At 40.8% G+C, this 17845-nt stretch overlaps 1 protein-coding gene across 1 annotated transcript; it reads left to right on the top strand.

The window, feature by feature from the left end:
- Positions 1 to 11998: 11998 nt before the first annotated feature.
- ube2t (ubiquitin-conjugating enzyme E2T (putative)) lies at positions 11999 to 17772 on the top strand. Its single transcript, XM_084015846.1, has 7 exons — positions 11999 to 12102; positions 12381 to 12502; positions 12597 to 12666; positions 12765 to 12870; positions 12973 to 13071; positions 13298 to 13381; positions 16814 to 17772. Exons 2-7 carry the CDS (start codon positions 12394 to 12396, stop codon positions 16928 to 16930), a joined length of 585 nt encoding a protein of 194 aa, XP_083871972.1. The 5' UTR covers positions 11999 to 12102; positions 12381 to 12393; the 3' UTR covers positions 16931 to 17772.
- Positions 17773 to 17845: the final 73 nt, after the last annotated feature.

Here is a 17845-nt window from a genome sequence, read left to right as displayed (position 1 = left end):
AGCCTTGCGCACCGTCAGTTTGGCAGTTTGGTGGATCGCCTGCGCCAAGATGGGTGTGGCGGCGCAGCAGGGGGAGGCGTCACAGATTCAGCTTGGCGTAGCGGAAGTTTCGTGGCAAAAAGCCTCGCCGAGACTGCGCTGAAAGCTCGCCAGCTCCAACCTGGTGTAATTTCGGCGCAAGGCGTAAATAAAGTCCATTCATTCAAGGCGAATCACAGCTGGCGGAGTGGAAGTTTGGCTGACGGCGCGCAGTGCGCACACGTCACCGAGACCTCACAGGCAGGTTTCCACAGTTCCAGGCACATTTACATGCAATAAATAATCACAACAAACACTATTTAATGCAACTAATTGAATCAACACGTGAATTTATATCTATATAGATTGTCCCGTCGCATCTGACGTCAGATCAAAGGCGGATGGCACGCGTAACGGAAACTCAGCCTCTCGGACCAAAACATCTCCCTCTCTCTCTCCTGTTTTTTATAATATCAGCATTGTTATTATTATGATACGCACGCACAGCGCGTGATGCGCGTGGTGGGAGCGGCGGCGCTGCTTCTGTCATCGGGTTGTAAAAAGACGGAACTTGCATTGAACCTCCCCTAACGCATTAAAGGAGAGGAGAGGAGCTCATTTGATTGGTGAAGATCTGAATCGGCTGTATTAATCCCAGTCCACGCCTCGTCTCCTCCTCGTCTCTCACTCACGCCTTCTTCTCCTCCCTCTTTCCCACTTGCGCTGGTGGGCGAGACGGGAGGTGTGCCTGCACGAGCCTGCGCGGTGCACGAAACTTGCAAAGTCCAGGCGGACACACCCCGTCGGCGTGGCGCAGGTGCGCTGAAAGCTGACTGCGCCTGGTCTACGAAACTAGGGCCCATTATATTTAACACAACTGGGTAGAAAGTACGAGCTGATAGTCCGCTTCGCCGCCATTGTCCATTGTTTTGATGCCGGTATGTGAAATCTGTGGATTCGCGCGAGAGAAGAACCGCCTCTTTTCACATATTAGCCTATCACAGTGGTCATTCACCCCCCGCTCTCACGCACATTGGCCAGCCGTCTCCTTTCTTCTTCTTTTGGAGTTAATGTCGGTTGGCAAACCAGCTCATTTTTGCATTACCGCTAACTAGTGGGCTGTAAGTTTGTCAGCAACAAAAAAAAAAAAAAAAACAGCAAATTTACTGGTCGCGCATGCGCGAGTAGATAAAAAATTTACTCGCACTGTCACAGATTTAAGTCGCAAAATGCGACCATTTGGTCGCAGTCTGGAGCCCTGCTACATATCTTGCACACCCATCTCATGTTGTTGTACCTCAAAAATACAAATTCAATACATAAAAACTAAACCTGTGTTCTCTGTTCCTAATCATTACGAATTTGATCTTACCTTATCTCAGCTGTGGACTGGAAGTTGCAAAGTGATGAGCAAATGACCCTCTAGGCTCTGTTAAAGGGAAAAAAAAGTGTCATCTATGAATGTTTTAAATACATTTCTATTAACACAGCCACAGTTGACCCAAACAGACAGACAGACAGACAGACAGACACAGACAGACACGTTTGTACTTCTATCTCCATGGAGACTCTCATTGACATAATGCATTACCTAGCTGAAAAGTGAAAAGTGGCTGTGCTGATTAAAGTGACTAATGTGAATAGTGAGTCCAGAGCTCAGATGTGAACTTGATCCTCACAAAGACACAGTTAGTCCCCGCCAGTATAGTAAAAGTCTGAATTTTGTCCCCAGGTGGATTGAAAAACGCTCACACGCGCGTGCGCACACACACACGCGGACGCGATATTCCTCTCAAATGCGGGCCTCCGGTTTTGCACTTGTTTTCATCCAAACTTTGCAAACATGGTCGGGAGTTGCAGAAGTCTGTGGGGCGACACAGACACACAAAACCTACAAACACGGTTTGGGGCAGAGGACTAGCTGAACGGGAGGGCTGCGGCTCGCGCTCGAGTTTCGGAGGCGCGCCCAGTTTGAACGCAACTTTGAATTTGACCAGCGAAGGTGCGGTCATACCAGACAGCTCGATTATATTCGCTCAACGTTAACGTTATATCTGTTAAACGTTTATCACAATACCATGCAAGTCAGCCATTCCACCCAGCAACATATCCTACTTTGATAAAACCACAGCCTCCAGGCAAAACCGACATTGCGCTAGCTAGCTAACGTTAGCATAAGACGACGACGACGACAAAAAAACGAGCCGCACCGACTTACACAAAAAATAACACATAAAACGGTCCTTACAACGTTTGTGTGCTTGTTAGCTTTTGTCAAGACTTACCTCCGCGCTCCCATGTCGACTTGCAGCATCCCGCTGCTGCTCCGCAGTCTCGAGGGTCCACTTGTGCGAGGGAAGAAGCACTCGACAGCACAGTGTGCAACGAACGGCCCCTGACGTCACACACCGAGTGCAAAGGCTGCCAGGTTCACTGATATCACCCAAGTACATTTTACTTGCACATTTCAAGTAATAAAGTTAATGGAGTAGGGTTAGTGAATATTACTTAGGAATAAAGAGTAAAATGTATATGCAAAATTGAGGATACATTTTTACAAACAAATACCAAGTAACAAACCACATGAAAACCGACATTTTAAAGTAAAAGCACTCAAATGGTATTTCTTTGTAGAATTCTATACATAATTGAAGTAATAATTACAAGGGCAAAAAAACGTGTTTTTCAGTGTAGAGTATATCTCGTAAATTACCCCACTAATAATGCATGGAATGTTACCAAACTTCTGCAGTAGTACACATGGGTCTGTACTCACAAAACGAGGCATTTGAAAGTTTGTAAGTACACCAGGAGTTTATTTAAAAGAACACTTGCCTGATAGCTTCTATCCTCAGCTGCTATGCTACCACAGCGTAGACGCCACTTCCGTGTTTACCCAGCCGATGCCGTGACGCGAGTTTTAGCGAGAGTATGAAAATGTTTCGCTGAGTTTTTATAAATGCTTGTATTATCAGGTCCACACATTTTTATAAATGCTTGTATTATCAGGTCAACAAGTGTTGACAAGTGTTGACCCGATAAAACAAGCATTTATAAACATTTAGCAAAACTTTTTCATACTCTCGCGTGAAACTTGCGTCACGGCATCGGCTGGGTTAACACGGAATTAGCGTCAACGCTGCGGTAGCGTTAGTTAGCGTTAGTAGCCGAGGATAGAAGCTATCAGGCAAGTGTTCATTTAAATAAACTCCTGGTGTACTTACAAACTTTCAAATGCCTCGTTTTGTGAGTAAAGACACAATGTGTACTACTGCAGAAGTTTGGTAACATTCCATGCATTATTAGTTGGGTAATTTACGAGATATACCCTCTGTACCATAGTGCTAGTACTAAGTAATTTGGCTGATAGCGGCTATCTTGACCAATGCTGACCATCGCTAAAAATGCTTCCGGGGGGGTATTTGGCTGAATGTCATGGTGGAAATTACCTAGGGTGCATTTCACTCCGAACCATCACTTTAAATCTTTTAATCAACTTCAGTCCTGATCAAAACGATCAAATATTGAATAATTTTCAGAAATGTAACCCTTTAAATGCCAGTTTGATTACATTATGCTAATATTTTCTATGAAAAAACACAAAATCTGAGTTATTTTCCATGAAACTCATTTTTGGTGTCTTGGGCATTTATTTCAAATCAGCCATAGATAGGTCAAAGATTAACCAAAATATTGACTTTGATGCATTATTAGATTTTGTGTAGCGTAAGATTCAAAATTCAATACCCTCAATAGTCACTAGGAACATAAATGTCCACTTAGAAAAACTGCTATAAAAATAGTACAGATTCATATTTTGTTCATGCTTTTTGGGTTAAAGTGATGGTTCGGAGTGAAATGCACCCTAGGTAATTTCCACCATGACATCCAGCCAAACACCCCCTCGGAAGCATTTTTAGCGATGGTCAGCATTGGCCAAGATAGCCGCTATCAGCCGAATGGCTTAGTACTAGCGCTAAAGTACATAGAGTATATCTCGTAAATTACCCCACTAATAATGCATGGAATGTTACCAAACTTCTGCAGTAGTACACATAGGGTCTGTACTCACAAAACGAGGCATTTGAAAGTTTGTAAGTACACCAGGAGGTTATTTAAAACAACACTTGCCTGATAGTTTCTATCCTCAGCTGCTATGCTACCGCAGCGTAAACGTCACTTCCGTGTTTACCCAGCCGATGCCGTGACGCAAGTTTCACGCGAGAGTATGAAAACGTTTCGCTGTGTTTTTATAAATGCTTGTATTATCAGGTCAACACATTTTTATAAATGCTTGTATTATCAGGTCAACAAGTGTTGACAAGTGTTGACCCGATAAAACAAGCATTTATAAACATTTAGCGAAACTTTTTCATACTCTCGCGTGAAACTTGCGTCACGGCATCGGCTGGGTTAACACGGAATTAGCGTCAACGCTGCGGTAGCGTTAGTTAGCGTTAGTAGCCGAGGATAGAAGCTATCAGGCAAGTATTCATTTCAATAAACTCCTGGTGTGCTTACAAACTTTCAAATGCCTCGTTTTGTGAGTACAGACACTATGTGTACTACTGCAGAAGTTTGGTAACATTCCATGCATTATTAGTTGGGTAATTTACGAGATAAACCCTCTGTACCATAGCGCTAGTACTATGCCATTCGGCTGATAGCGGCTATCTTGACCAATGCTGACCATCGCTAAAAATGCTCCCGGGGGAGGTATGGTGAGGTCATGGTGGAAATTACCTAGGGTGCATTTCACTCCGAACCATCACTTTAAATCTTTTAATCAACTTCAGTCCTGATCAAAACTATCAAATATTGAATAATTATCAGAAATGTAACCCTTTAAATGCCAGTTTGATTACATTATGCTAATATTTTTTATGAAAAAACACAAAAACTGGGTTATTTTCCATAAAACTAATTTTTGGTGGCTGAGGCATTTATTTTAAATCAGTCATGGATAGGTCAAAGATTATCTAAAATATTGACTTTGATGCATTATTAATTTTTGTGTAGCGCCATATTTAAAATGCACTTACCCTCTTTCGCCTATTGGGTCCCATTGAGTCCCTTTCAAAACGCACATTTTTTAGTCTCATAGCCATTACAACAAATAATCATGCATTCTGTAATGTGTAATGAAAATTAGTCAAATTTGTCATTTTTAGCGTTCACCACTGACATCAGCCATTTCCCCATTGTAGGCCTGTGCATTACTGTGTGTGTCATTTCTTGGTGATACAACATCTGTAAAAACACAGCTGTAATACTATTTCCAATGCATTTGTTTTAATCAGCATGATATTGAACAATTTACACAATACAACACACATTTTTTCAGAACAAACATGTGTGTATGGTTTGTGTGTGTGCATGCGCACATTCAGACCCGGTTGCAGAAAATTTTTTAGGGGGGGAGCATTACATTTTTTCAGGGGGGCAAAATTTTTCAACCTACATTTTATTTGCTTCAGGCAGAACAATGGCTTCGTGACCACTGCTACAGTGCGGATAAGTAATTTTCCTCTGTATTGCTGTGTCCATTTATGCAACTCGAGCATTTATTCAAGAAGACCGGCAACAAGGTCTGTGGCATTCAGATAGCACCATACAGCTTCACTTCTACTGGAAACAGAAGCACTGATGTCAACCTGAACACTGAACTCATACTGGGAGCGGTAGCTACAGCAGCTAGGGAGCTACCTCTCCTAGCATGAATGTTTACTCCAGTGTTACGGTTGACTTCGGTGCTGACGTTTCCAGTAGAAGTGAATATCCCTGCTTCCTGCTCGCTCCCGTTCGCGTCCTCACTTCTTGTCCGCGCATTTTTTGGGGAAAAATACGGACATCCACGCCGAACACCACAGCTAAATAACTCAGTTAACTCAGTGACCCCCCCAACACCTGTAATTGGCCAGCTAGTTGCCTTGGTTCGTTGGTTGGATTGGTTGAATTGTATGATCGACAAACCGAGATAGGAATAGTAGAGCGTTGGCCACTCCGAGGTAAAAAACAATACCCAAATAATTTAAACAGCTTCCAGCCCAGGGCGGGCACGGCTGACTCTGTGAGCGGGCACGGCCCGCCAATGCCCGCCCATGCCGCCGGGACTGTGCACATTCCATCCAGCAGGACTGCGACAAATTGAGGCAAAACACCCTCCCCATTTTTTTATATGATTTTAACAAGAATATGATCTTTCAAAAAAAGTAAGTTTGGACCTGAACTAGATTCCAGTTTTTTGGAATATGGCTCTGAAGTTGGTCAAAGATGTGTTTACTTCCATTTTGGAGCCTTAATATCTGTGAAACTAATCATCTAAGAGAAACCACATTTTGTAGAATGTTTAAGCTAACACCAGAGATCAAGGCAGAAGTGATAGAAGTCTTTTATCTGCAAAAATTGGAGCTCAGCCACTCTTCAAATTTGCTACTTCATTTCGACAAGCCTCATTTTAAGTACCTACCATGGAGGCTATTAGTAACAGATATACACTGTAGAAAATTTGAAGGCCACAGGGTATGATGCCAAAAAACGTCTAAACTACCCTTCATTCAATGATGTTTCATGAGAAAACTGTTGACAGTAGGGACTAATATTTTGGATTTTTCCTAATAACAAGTGTGTCTCTGTACTAGAATGTTTTCAAGAAATTCTGTGATGGTCAGGGTGGGAAGATTTTCAGAAATTTGGTGAAATGACCCAGAATGACCTTGATGCTGACATGGAAGAACCAGGTAAGGAATAACTGTATTATGCTGCTGCCATTATTATTATTATTATTATTATTATTATTATTATTATTATTATTATTAGGGCATTGTTTTATGCATTGTGCATTGTTATGCATTGTTTTCTTCTTTTGTAATGCAATTTTGTATGTATTTTTATGTAGGTTTTATGTAGGTACATGTGTATTGTATTATGTATGTTTTATGCATCTTTTTTCAGCAGAGGACGAGCAGAGGAGCATAGCAGAGAAGCAGAATATTTTTTATTATTATTATTATGCCTGATCTAATACCTTTGTTTCCTTCATGAAGTCAATTGAAGAAATCAATGTCCTGTCCTGTTCTGGACATCACAGGCCATTACAGGACAGGGCAGTTCAGCACTGCCTTGGACCCGAATTGGCAAGAATACCCAGAGGACCCTCAGGACCAGACCAGAGAGACGAGGGAAGCAATGGGTCATTCTGTGTCATGTCATTTCATCAAATGCCTCCCACCTGACCATCTCAGAATGTAAAAATTCTAGTACAAAGACACACTTGTTAATAGGAAAAATCCAAAATGTAGCTGCTTTCAGCATGTTCAACTCACATTCAAGGACTTATTGCCTCTGTAACTACAACTGTGCTATATTTTAATGTTTTCGTAAGGCTACATTTATCAGTAGTATTTAGCCACATGTAAGTCTTTGGTAAATGGTAAAAAACACAATTGAATTGCCCTGCAGTGATGTTTACTAGTAGGCTATTTGGACATGCAGTACCAAAAACAGCCACAAAAAAACCCACCAATATCAGGATTTTAAAAAATCACTGCGACAAAAATTGAGGCAAAACACCTAATATTTTGGCTTTTTCCTATTAACAAGTGTGTCTCTGTACTAGAATTTCTTCAAGAAATTCTGTGATGGTCAGGGTGGGAAGATTTTCAGAAATTTGATGAAATGACTGTTACGGCCACCTTCGTTATCTGGGTATGTGTATCTGTGTTGTGCAGCTGTGTCATGTTAAGCAGGATGTGCAGTCCCTTGCCGAGGATTGGCTGGCGCAAGACCTGCCTACTTCCTGGTTCCAGCCGGTGATCTCATTGGTGCGGCGCCTGGCAATCTTCTCCAATCATCTACCACCTTCCAGATCATCACTCTGTTAAATAGCTGCCCTCAGTTGGGATTTTGGCCCTTTATGATCAACTGGCCTCGCGTGTGTTGTGCGCCCCTGTAGTGAAAGTGGTAACTGTGGTAAGGAAATTGGGCAAGGATCTTAGTGGGGTTAACTGACACCATCCAGACACTTGTAGATTAATTATGTTAGACTCACTAGGTTTAGAGGTTGCTGCTTCTTTTGTATTTTGATTATTGATGAGATGGATGAATTGATTTTGAAGTAGCTGATGGCTATCTCTCATTTTGGAGAGACCTCTTTAAGTTATATTCATTTCTTTGAGTTAAGCAGCATCCAACAGCCCTTTTTCCGTTCTCTTTGTAAACCCTGCAAATAAATACCTTGTAATTTTACCAAAAACATTCTGTTTTATGTTGCTTCCCTTTCCCCACGAGCCGGGTCGTAACAATGACCCAGAATGACCCCAATGCCTTGATGCTGACATTGAAGAGCCAGGTAAGGAATAACTGTATTATTTATGCTGCTATTGCTAGATGAAGATGAGGGAAGCGACGTGTCCACAGAGAACATGGACGAGCACAGCGAGGCATCAAAGTATGTGAACTTGATTATGTTGCAGTGACTTTATGTAAGCACACATTTTTAATGTCTCTCTAGATACTGTAAGTTTCCTCCAGAATATTCTAGCGTTGCTCCCCACTGCTGCTCTAAGTGTTTTCTGTTCTTCTTGTCCTTTCTCTTCAGGTCCATCAGGTCCAGGTCTATGAAGTCTGTCTGTCTCCTCACTAGCAGCAAAGCAGCAGAGCGTCTAAGCTCCAGTGAAGATGCTCTCCTCCAGAGACGTGTCCAGACTTCTGCTTACGAGAGCTGCTGCCGTCTGCACCCCGCTGGTAAACAGGTACGTGACAAACTGTCTGCTGGGCGTGTCTTAGTTCATGGAAACATTTCCTCTAACCTTTGCCTCGCTTGTTAACGTTGTTTAAGAACACTCATGCTACGTCACGTCACATTGTAGCACATGTTCACCTTTGTCATGTTTGTTTTTTTCTTCCAGCTGAAAGCAAACAGCTGACCAGTCGGCAGAGAGCATTCTGGGAAGTGCCAGCTGAAAGACATCTCCAGCGTCTACAGAACATCATCAGACCACCAAAACAGTTCCTCCAATAAAAAGTCAAAAGTCTGTCTATGTTTACGATTGGTCTGTCTTTAATGTTGGATGTAAGAAATGATAGAAGCTGAAAACACGGAGTGGACTCAAACATGTAAAATCATTGTTCTCAGTCACTTTGCTGCAGTTATCAAATTCAAATAGTTTCACATCACATCATCATGGAATCAGTCTTGGACCTCTTGAGTAACTTCTATCTATATATATATATATATATATATATATATATATATATATATATATATATATGTATATATGTATATATATGTATATATATGTATATATGTATATATATGTATATATATATATATATATATATATATATATGTATATATGTATATATGTATATATATGTATATATATATATATATGTATATATGTATATATATGTATATATATGTATATATGTATATATATATATATATATATATATATATATGTATATATGTATATATGTATATATGTATATATGTATATATGTATATATATGTATATATGTATATATGTATATATGTATATATATATGTATATATGTATATATATGTATATATATATATATATGTGTGTATATATATATATGTGTATATATATATGTATATATATATATATATATAAACAACCTTAGAATGTATTCTAAACATACATCCTACAGATATCATAAAGCCCTCGGATAACTTCAAATAGCAGGAAAACAGCACCACCTTGTGGTCGCTGTGTGTTGCTATAAGTCCAACCAGAAGCCTCCGTAAACACTGTTGTCACGGTGTGTTACCTTTCCAGCTTATCGGCCCTGAACCCTAGTTGGGAGCACACTGTGGATGCGTTTCTAGTGTCCGGGTGACACGACCAGAAGAATGACAGGAGAGATCCTTCACCGTCCAACCAGAGGCTTTCATTGAGTCGTCTACAAGAGGACAAACGCTGCAGTCTTGTGAGGCTGTAATCTTGAGCTCATCTAATACACTTCTGCTGGCTAACAACACTCATCTGTACATCAACTTCACCGGCTGCAGCGAGGGAGCAGCGGCTTCTCACATCCACACACATCCACGCGGACACTTCCCATCACACCTCAGGTCACATACCGGTACGCAGGTTACCCATAAGGCCGGCAACACTACCCCCACCCTGGATGATGATTAAATCCCTAATATCACTCCAGCATTAATACACTACTGAAATATTCCCCATAAAGCCATATTTAACACAGTCCTTGAAGGGGTCCTCTCCCAGTGAGAGAACTTAAAGCTGAGGATGGGTAAAGGATATCCAACAAAAGTCCATTGAACACACCGTGTGTCCTTCGTCCGTAAAGGCAGCTGAGTGTCCATAACATACTTCTGCATACTGAAAGTGTGGTGTTTAAAAGTATAACTGAGAAGAAGGTACTTTTGTACTGTGTTGCCACTGATGTTCACATGGTGCTGTGTTGTAAACCTGTTCATGCCTATAGGGGGCGCTTAGCGACCACACAGGGCTCCTGAGCCACGGATATACAAGAAGCTGAGAGCGCTGATGGCGGTGTTTTTCCCTGCAGCCGGTTAATAAAGAAGCTAATGTTCGCTAGCCTGGATTCTCTGTCGTTTTTCACCCGAAGTAATTTTCCACACAGTCTGTGGACACAACAGAAAGCTGCAGCGTTGAGCTCTGGCGTCGTGTGACATCACCCTGTGGTTTTCTCTTGTTTTGATTTACTTTTTAATTTAAATTAAATCCATTTAGCTTTTGTAAGGATCGGGTTAAGTGTTTGGAAGCATTGGCAATGTCAATTGACTTTATTGGTGACGTAGAAGGGAAACCTTAGAAAGTGTAAGCAGCAGTTGAGATAAGCTTTTGGGCTCTGTCAATCTGGGAAATAAAGTATTCATAGCAGAGTCGGAAAGGGGTATCGTTATTTGAATTAGAAGTTCGAGATTTTAGTTTAAATCAAGTATTTGGCAGCAATGCAAACTTTTTGAAGCTAGCTTCCATTAATAACCATAAAAAAATCAGCATGCAAGCTGAAATGGGAGAGACTGGTTATGAAAAGGAGTTCAGGAGAGTGAAGTCAGTGCTGACATATGGGTTAATTGAATGGCCAATACAAATCCTGCCAAAAGTGTCTTTAATAGAATGCTGTGAACACAATGAGATACATTTCACACAATTTTGGGTGGATTGGTGATTCAAGCTAGATAACTTACATCTGACATTCTCCCCGGGCATTCTCCTTGCAATTAAATGGTCCTCATTTATAGCACTTTTTATCCAAAGCGCTTTACATTGTTGACTGACATTCACCCATTCATACACACATTCACACACCGACAGGACCACGCAGGGCGACAGCCAGCTCGTCAGGAGCAATTAGGGTGAGGTGTCTTGCTCAGGGACACCAGGCACTCAGCTGGGAGGAGCCGGGGATCGAACCGGCAATCTTGCGGTTGCCAGCCAACCCGCTCTACCTCCTGAGCTAATGCCCCCAATTATAGACCCCCCCCCCCCCCCCCCCCCCCCCAGCGACCCTGAATACAGGATAAGCGGTAGACAATGGATGGATAATATAATGGATGGATAATATAATATAGTATAAGCAGAAGACAATGGATGGATAATATCATTTAATATAATATACAAAGACATGGTGCTGAGAGGATGGTAGGCTTCTAAGAAAATCATGTCATCTCCACTTATACTCAGTTCTCAACCATACATTACATAGACAAGCACCTGTAGGACTAACAACTCGCTTGTAGAAAATTCAGGATCAAGAAAGATCAGGCAAAAAAGACGCCTTTTCATTGTCAGGTCTCTTGCGGAAAGTAGCAGACAAGGAGAAGGAAACGAAACAGTAGCTAAATGTATTTATTTATTGCCGGCATAATCCGTTGTTCCATACGCCAGTCCAGTTGGTGGCAGTAATGCGCCTCTAAACTGATTTGCCAACCGTCAAGAAACACAGCGGAAGAAGAAGAAGAAGAAGAAACGGAGGAGGGAAATCCAAAGCAGACTCGCGCCATCTAAGAAGCTGAACAATAACAGCGGTTGTGAAGTGGACGAAAACTGTTAAAACTTGAGACAGGTAAGTGGCTGTGAGTTAATATCGAGTGAATGATATCTTTTTTTGACTACTGTGTGGTTAATAGACATAAAGTGACGTTAGCATGCCAACACGTTAGCTTGGCACGTATAACAACATAATAACGTCTATATCGGTAACGTTATCCTTAACGAATGTAGCACTCCCGGCTAACTAAACTGCAAAGTGAGTGGACACTTTCTGTCTGTTAAAACCGAATAACGTGATGTCAACACACGAGGGACCAATGTCGCCACTTCGTTTGTGTTGCATGAGTCCAGACGTGTTGGCAGGATGCAGAGGGCTTCTCGTTTGAAGCGTGAGCTCCAGATGCTGAGCAGCGAGCCACCTCCCGGGATAACATGCTGGCAGACCGAGGAACGGATAGACGAACTCCGTGCACGTAATACCGCATTTGTTTTCAGCAAACCAAATGTAAAACAAGCTAAACGTGCGTTATTTCCTGGTTCTATATCGCTGTTTCCTCTGTGTTACAGAGATCGTGGGCGGAACAGAGACCCCGTATGAAGGCGGACTCTTCTCCTTGGAGATCAGGATACCAGAGAGGTACATTTCCCCAAAGCTTCATTATTGATGGTTTCTCTCCCATTCTCAGGTTATAAACACTTACTGCAATCCAGTCACCTGCTGTTTTCCCCCTGTAGATACCCATTTGAGCCTCCCAAAATGCGATTCTTGACCCCCATCTACCACCCAAACATCGACAATTCCGGACGTATCTGCCACGATGCCCTGAAACTCCCACCAAAGGTTTGATTTACCAACAAAACATAAAATTGTTTCCGATTCACGTCCATCATCAGGTTTTGTGCATTTGCTGTCAATTTTTATAATGTTGTTTGTATTATTCAGGGTGCCTGGAAGCCATCCCTAAACATCTCTACAGTCCTCACCTCCATTCAGCTCCTCATGGCTGAGCCCAATCCAGATGACCCACTCATGGCTGATATAGTGAGTAATATATATCTTGAATTAACAGATATCATACCATGGCTAAGTAGTACTATGCTTTAAAAATTGCACTTGGAAAGATGTGTTGCCATGCCATGTCTTGTAGCAAAAATACAGCCTCTTGCAGGCTATAAATTGCGGTAAAGAGCATTTGAACTGTTATACTGGGATCCATTGTGTATCTCCACCACACATGTAAAGGGACATTATTATTTTTCGAATGCAGTCATCAGAGTTCAAATACAGCAAACAGCTGTTCACAGAGAAGGCCAGGAAGTGGACACAAGAACATGCGCTTCAGAAGAATACGGTAAGCCCTTCTTGTTGTAACACATTATGTGTTCATAATTGAAACAATTCTTTAAACTTTTAAATTTCATTTTGTACTAACCTTTGGTAAATTCCATTATTCTTAACCCTCGGGGCACTTTGGGGGACCGTTTGGGTACTTTTGATTTTTGAGTATCAATATCTCTGTCAGTTTAACGCCTACTTTTCTGAAACTTCTCCAAGGAATGTCTTTTAATTTTTAAAACATTTTTTTTTCATCCATTTGATTGCAAGATGTATAGAATATACCATAAAAAGATTCATACACCTGCCACCTTCGGGACCGTGGCGGGCCCCATTAACTCCCATTATAAAACCATAAAATTAGTTTTTTTTGACATACTGTGAAACGGTCATTTTTTTCTCTAAAGCCAGCATCAATGTGACTTCCCAAGCCTCTCCCTTCAAAATAACAGAAAAAAAGGTTTGAGGTGTGCTGACTCCCTCAAACCACTGGGGGCAGTAGAGCAAACCACACACGGTTTCAATGGATGGAATGGTTGTCTTATCCTGCAGAATGCATGCCAGTGAAGAGGCTGAAATCCACAAAAATGGTCTTAGTGTGTTGGAATTAATATAAAAGAGTGGTGTGAATGTGTTTGAGAATAAATTGTGTGTGTGTGTGTGTCTGTGTGTGTGTTTGTGAAAATGAGCTCTTCACAGGCAAATGGAGATTTGTGCATGTCTTTTTTTCTTGATCAAAAGAGAGACTCCACTGCACTGTTGGCTGTGTGGTATAAAATATCAATGCTGTTGCTTCTCTGAAGTCTGCACAACTAGTTTGCAGCCTGGTCAGACTGGTCATTTGTCCAACAGACAGCAGACAGTCATGAGGAGCAGCCTGAGATCAGAGCACAGTGTCACAATAGGAGCCTAGTTCGTATTCTGCAAAATGCATGACCAGAACGGCTCAAATATGGTTTGGGTGTGTTGGGATTGATATAAAAGAGTGAGTGAGTGAGTGTGTGTGTGTGTGTGTGTGTGTGTCTGTGTGTGTGTGTCTGTCTGTCTGTCTGTCTGTCTGAAATTCCGAAGGGCCAGGTGGGATTTGTTTATGTTTTTGTTTCTTGATCAAAAGAGACCCTCCTCTGTAGTATTGGCTGTGTGGTTTTACATTTAGGTCATTTCGCTTTTGTCCAAAGCGACTTACAATAAGTACATTTGTCAAAAGAAAGAAACAAAGAAACCACAACGTATCATTGCCGATAAAGTAAGAGCTAAAAAATAGTCACCACTGAGGACCATAACAGAGAAGAGTCTGGACTTTGTTGAGCAACATTTGTTTGATTTCAGCGATGGTGGTACCAGCCGGCCAGCTGAAGTAGAGGAGCGAAGTGCTCACCTCAGGGCGTGAGGTTTGACCAGTGTAAATGGCCTCATTTATATAGCGCTTTTCTCCAAAGCGTGTTTGGAGGTAGATGGGTGCCGTTCAATTGATGGCCTTGAAGGCCAGTGCCATCGTCTTGAATTGGATGCGTGCTGCAACAGGGAGCCAGTGGAGGTCACGGAGGAGGGGGGTCACATGGGAGAATTTGGGTAGATTGAAGATAAGGCGTGCTGCAGGGTTCTGGATACGCTGCAATGGTTTAGTTGCAGAGGCCGGGAGTCCGGGCAGGAGAGTGTTGCAGTAGTCAAGGCGGGAGATGACCAGTGCTTGGACCAGGAGTTGTGTTGCATCCTTTGTGAGGAAGGTCAGAATCCTGCGGATATTGTAGAGGGCAAATCTGCAGGATCGGGCCACAGCAGTGATGTTGGGGGTGCAGGATAGTTGGTCATCTAGGATTACACCCAGGTTCCTCGCAGTTGAGGAAGGTAATACTGTGATGCCCTCGACAGTGACCGACAGGTCCATGCGAGGGCAGTCTTTCCCTGGGATGAAGAGGAGTTCGGTTTTATTCAGGTTAAGCTTGAGGTGATGTGCAGTTGTCCAGACAGAGATGTCAGCCAGACAGTTTGAGATGCGAGTTGCAATGTGGGTGTCAGAGGACGGGGGAAAAGAGAGGAACAGCTGGGTGTCATCTGCGTAGCAATGGTAGGAGAATCCATGCGATGTGATAACAGAACCTAGTGATCTGGTGTATAATGAGAACAGAAGCGGTCCTAATACTGAGCCTTGAGGGTAAGGGTTAGGGTCCAGAGAACAGGGTTTGGACATCAAGCTATTCCATGTGACCTGAAAGGTGCGATTTGATGATGTGAACCAGGCATTTTTGTATGAAAAAAGGGCCTAAAACATAAAATAATAATACTAAGCTTTATATCTATTGTTAGGTCTGAAATTGTTGAAACGGTTGATGCAGTGAAAGTGAATTTTTTTTTAATTTATTCATTTTTTATGACACTTTTATGAGAGGGACTCCATTTTGGCCCGAAAGTAACAGGTGTAAGTTTTTTGGAAAAACCTCTAATGTCTCCAAAAATAATAATGCATCAAAAACAATGATGTTATCAATTTTTGACCTAGTCAAGGCTGTAATAACTTCATCCCCAATAATCCTCTTTGCACCTCATTTTTGGAAAATATTGCATATTTTGTGTTTTTTGCATTGAAATTAGACATTTTTTGTATGAAAAAAGGGCCTAAAACATAAAAAAATAATAATTATTATAATAAGCTTTATATCTATTGTTAGGTCTGAAGTTGTTGAAAAGCTTGATGCAGTGAAAGTGAAAATAAAAATTAATTCATTCATTTTTTATGACACTTTTATGAGAGTGACCCCATTTGGGCCCGAAAGTAACAGGTGTAAGTTTTTGGAAAAAACTCTAATGTCTCCAAAAATAATAATGCATCAAAAACAATGATGTTATCAATTTTTGACCTAGTCAAGGCTGTAATAACTTCATCTCAAATAATCCTCTTTGCACCTCATTTTTGGAAAATATTGCATATTTTCTGTTTTTCGCATAAAAAGTACACAATATTCGTGTGAGAAAAAGGCTTAAAAACAGAAAAAAAAGTTAAAAACTAATAACAAACTTTATATCTAAGGTTAGGTCTGAAGTTGTTGAAAAGGTTTATGCAGTGAAAGTGAAAAAAAAAGAAGTTTTTTTTTCTCTTTTTTATGACACTTGTATTGGCGTGGCCCAAACAGGCCCGAAGGTAGTGAGTGTGCGTACATTTTTAAAGTGCCCCGAGGGTTAATTGGTGATTATTGTTACTTGCTTCATTGTACTCTCCTGTCTCATTGTATTAGCTCTGTGTAGTTGTATATTTTGCCCACAAGGTGGTGTTGTGGGCCCTCGATTGAATGTTCTCTACTAACTTCATATTGGCTTCCAACAAAGTGATGCAGACCGTTTGATTTATATTCAATTGTGACCTGCACATTTAATTATTTTAACTTTTGTTATGTGGGGGAGCATCTAATGATGTCATAGTCTAAAATAGGTTGTTGTTTTCTTTGTGCAGGGAGTCTTGGAGGGTGACAAAGAAAATACTCCAGATCAGAACGCTTCAACCCGCAAAAGAGAGGCTTTCGGTGCACATCAGGAGGCAGTGGAGCCAGCAAAGAGAACCTGTGTGTAGTTTCTATCTTGTTAGAATTTCTCTTCTCCACAGCAAATATGCCCTACATACCAATCTATTTGTAAAGAGTATGAATTTACATTTGTAGTAGTGCTAATAACTACTTCCTTTCTCTATGTATGTATTACTTTTCCTAATCCAGAAATACCCACATATTTATATGTAGATTTTTATTACATTTTTGTTGTGATAATAAAGTTTATTTGAACACTAATTGCTAATGTATTTCAGACCTTGTGTGCTGTTGAGGTGTGTTTCACAGTAGCTTAAGCGGAGTGGTTGATGGTATATACATTATGAAGATAATAATTTTATTCAAACATATGCTTACCAGTTGTATACAAAGTATGTACATCCTAAATAGCAAGGTGTTTTTTTTTACAAACTAAGAATTTTTTTCTTAATATATAAAACTATATATTTGCTGTTTATCATATAAAAGGGAGACAAACACAAGTCTGTAGTGAGTCAATACCATGCTCGTTCAGAGGTAGTTACATTTTATGTACATATTGCTAGCCTACTCTAATGTCTGTAGAAAGATAGCTAAATCCCATTCAGTCTGCATAACTGCTTGTTTCCTGTTGGGCAGACTTGCATATCTGAGACAAAAATCATGTAAACCGTATGAAACTGCAGTCTTTTGCATTTTGCTGCCACATGAATAACATTCTAAACAGCTATTATACAGTTGCAAAGATATATATCTGACATAACAATTTTGTGAATGAAAAATGTTAGCTTACTCTGGTTAAAAAAAGTGTTCCTGTGTGTCTGATAATGTCTCTTTCTTTGTAACAGACCGTAGCAATAGGATAGAACTTATATATGAAATATATAATATATATACAGTATATATATATATATATATATATATATATATATATATATATATATATATATATATATATATAT

The sequence above is a fragment of the Eutrigla gurnardus genome (genome assembly GCF_963514095.1).
Source record: "Eutrigla gurnardus genome assembly, chromosome: 8".
Classification (NCBI taxonomy): domain Eukaryota; kingdom Metazoa; phylum Chordata; class Actinopteri; order Perciformes; family Triglidae; genus Eutrigla; species Eutrigla gurnardus.
This window is presented reverse-complemented; position numbering and strand designations above follow the sequence as displayed.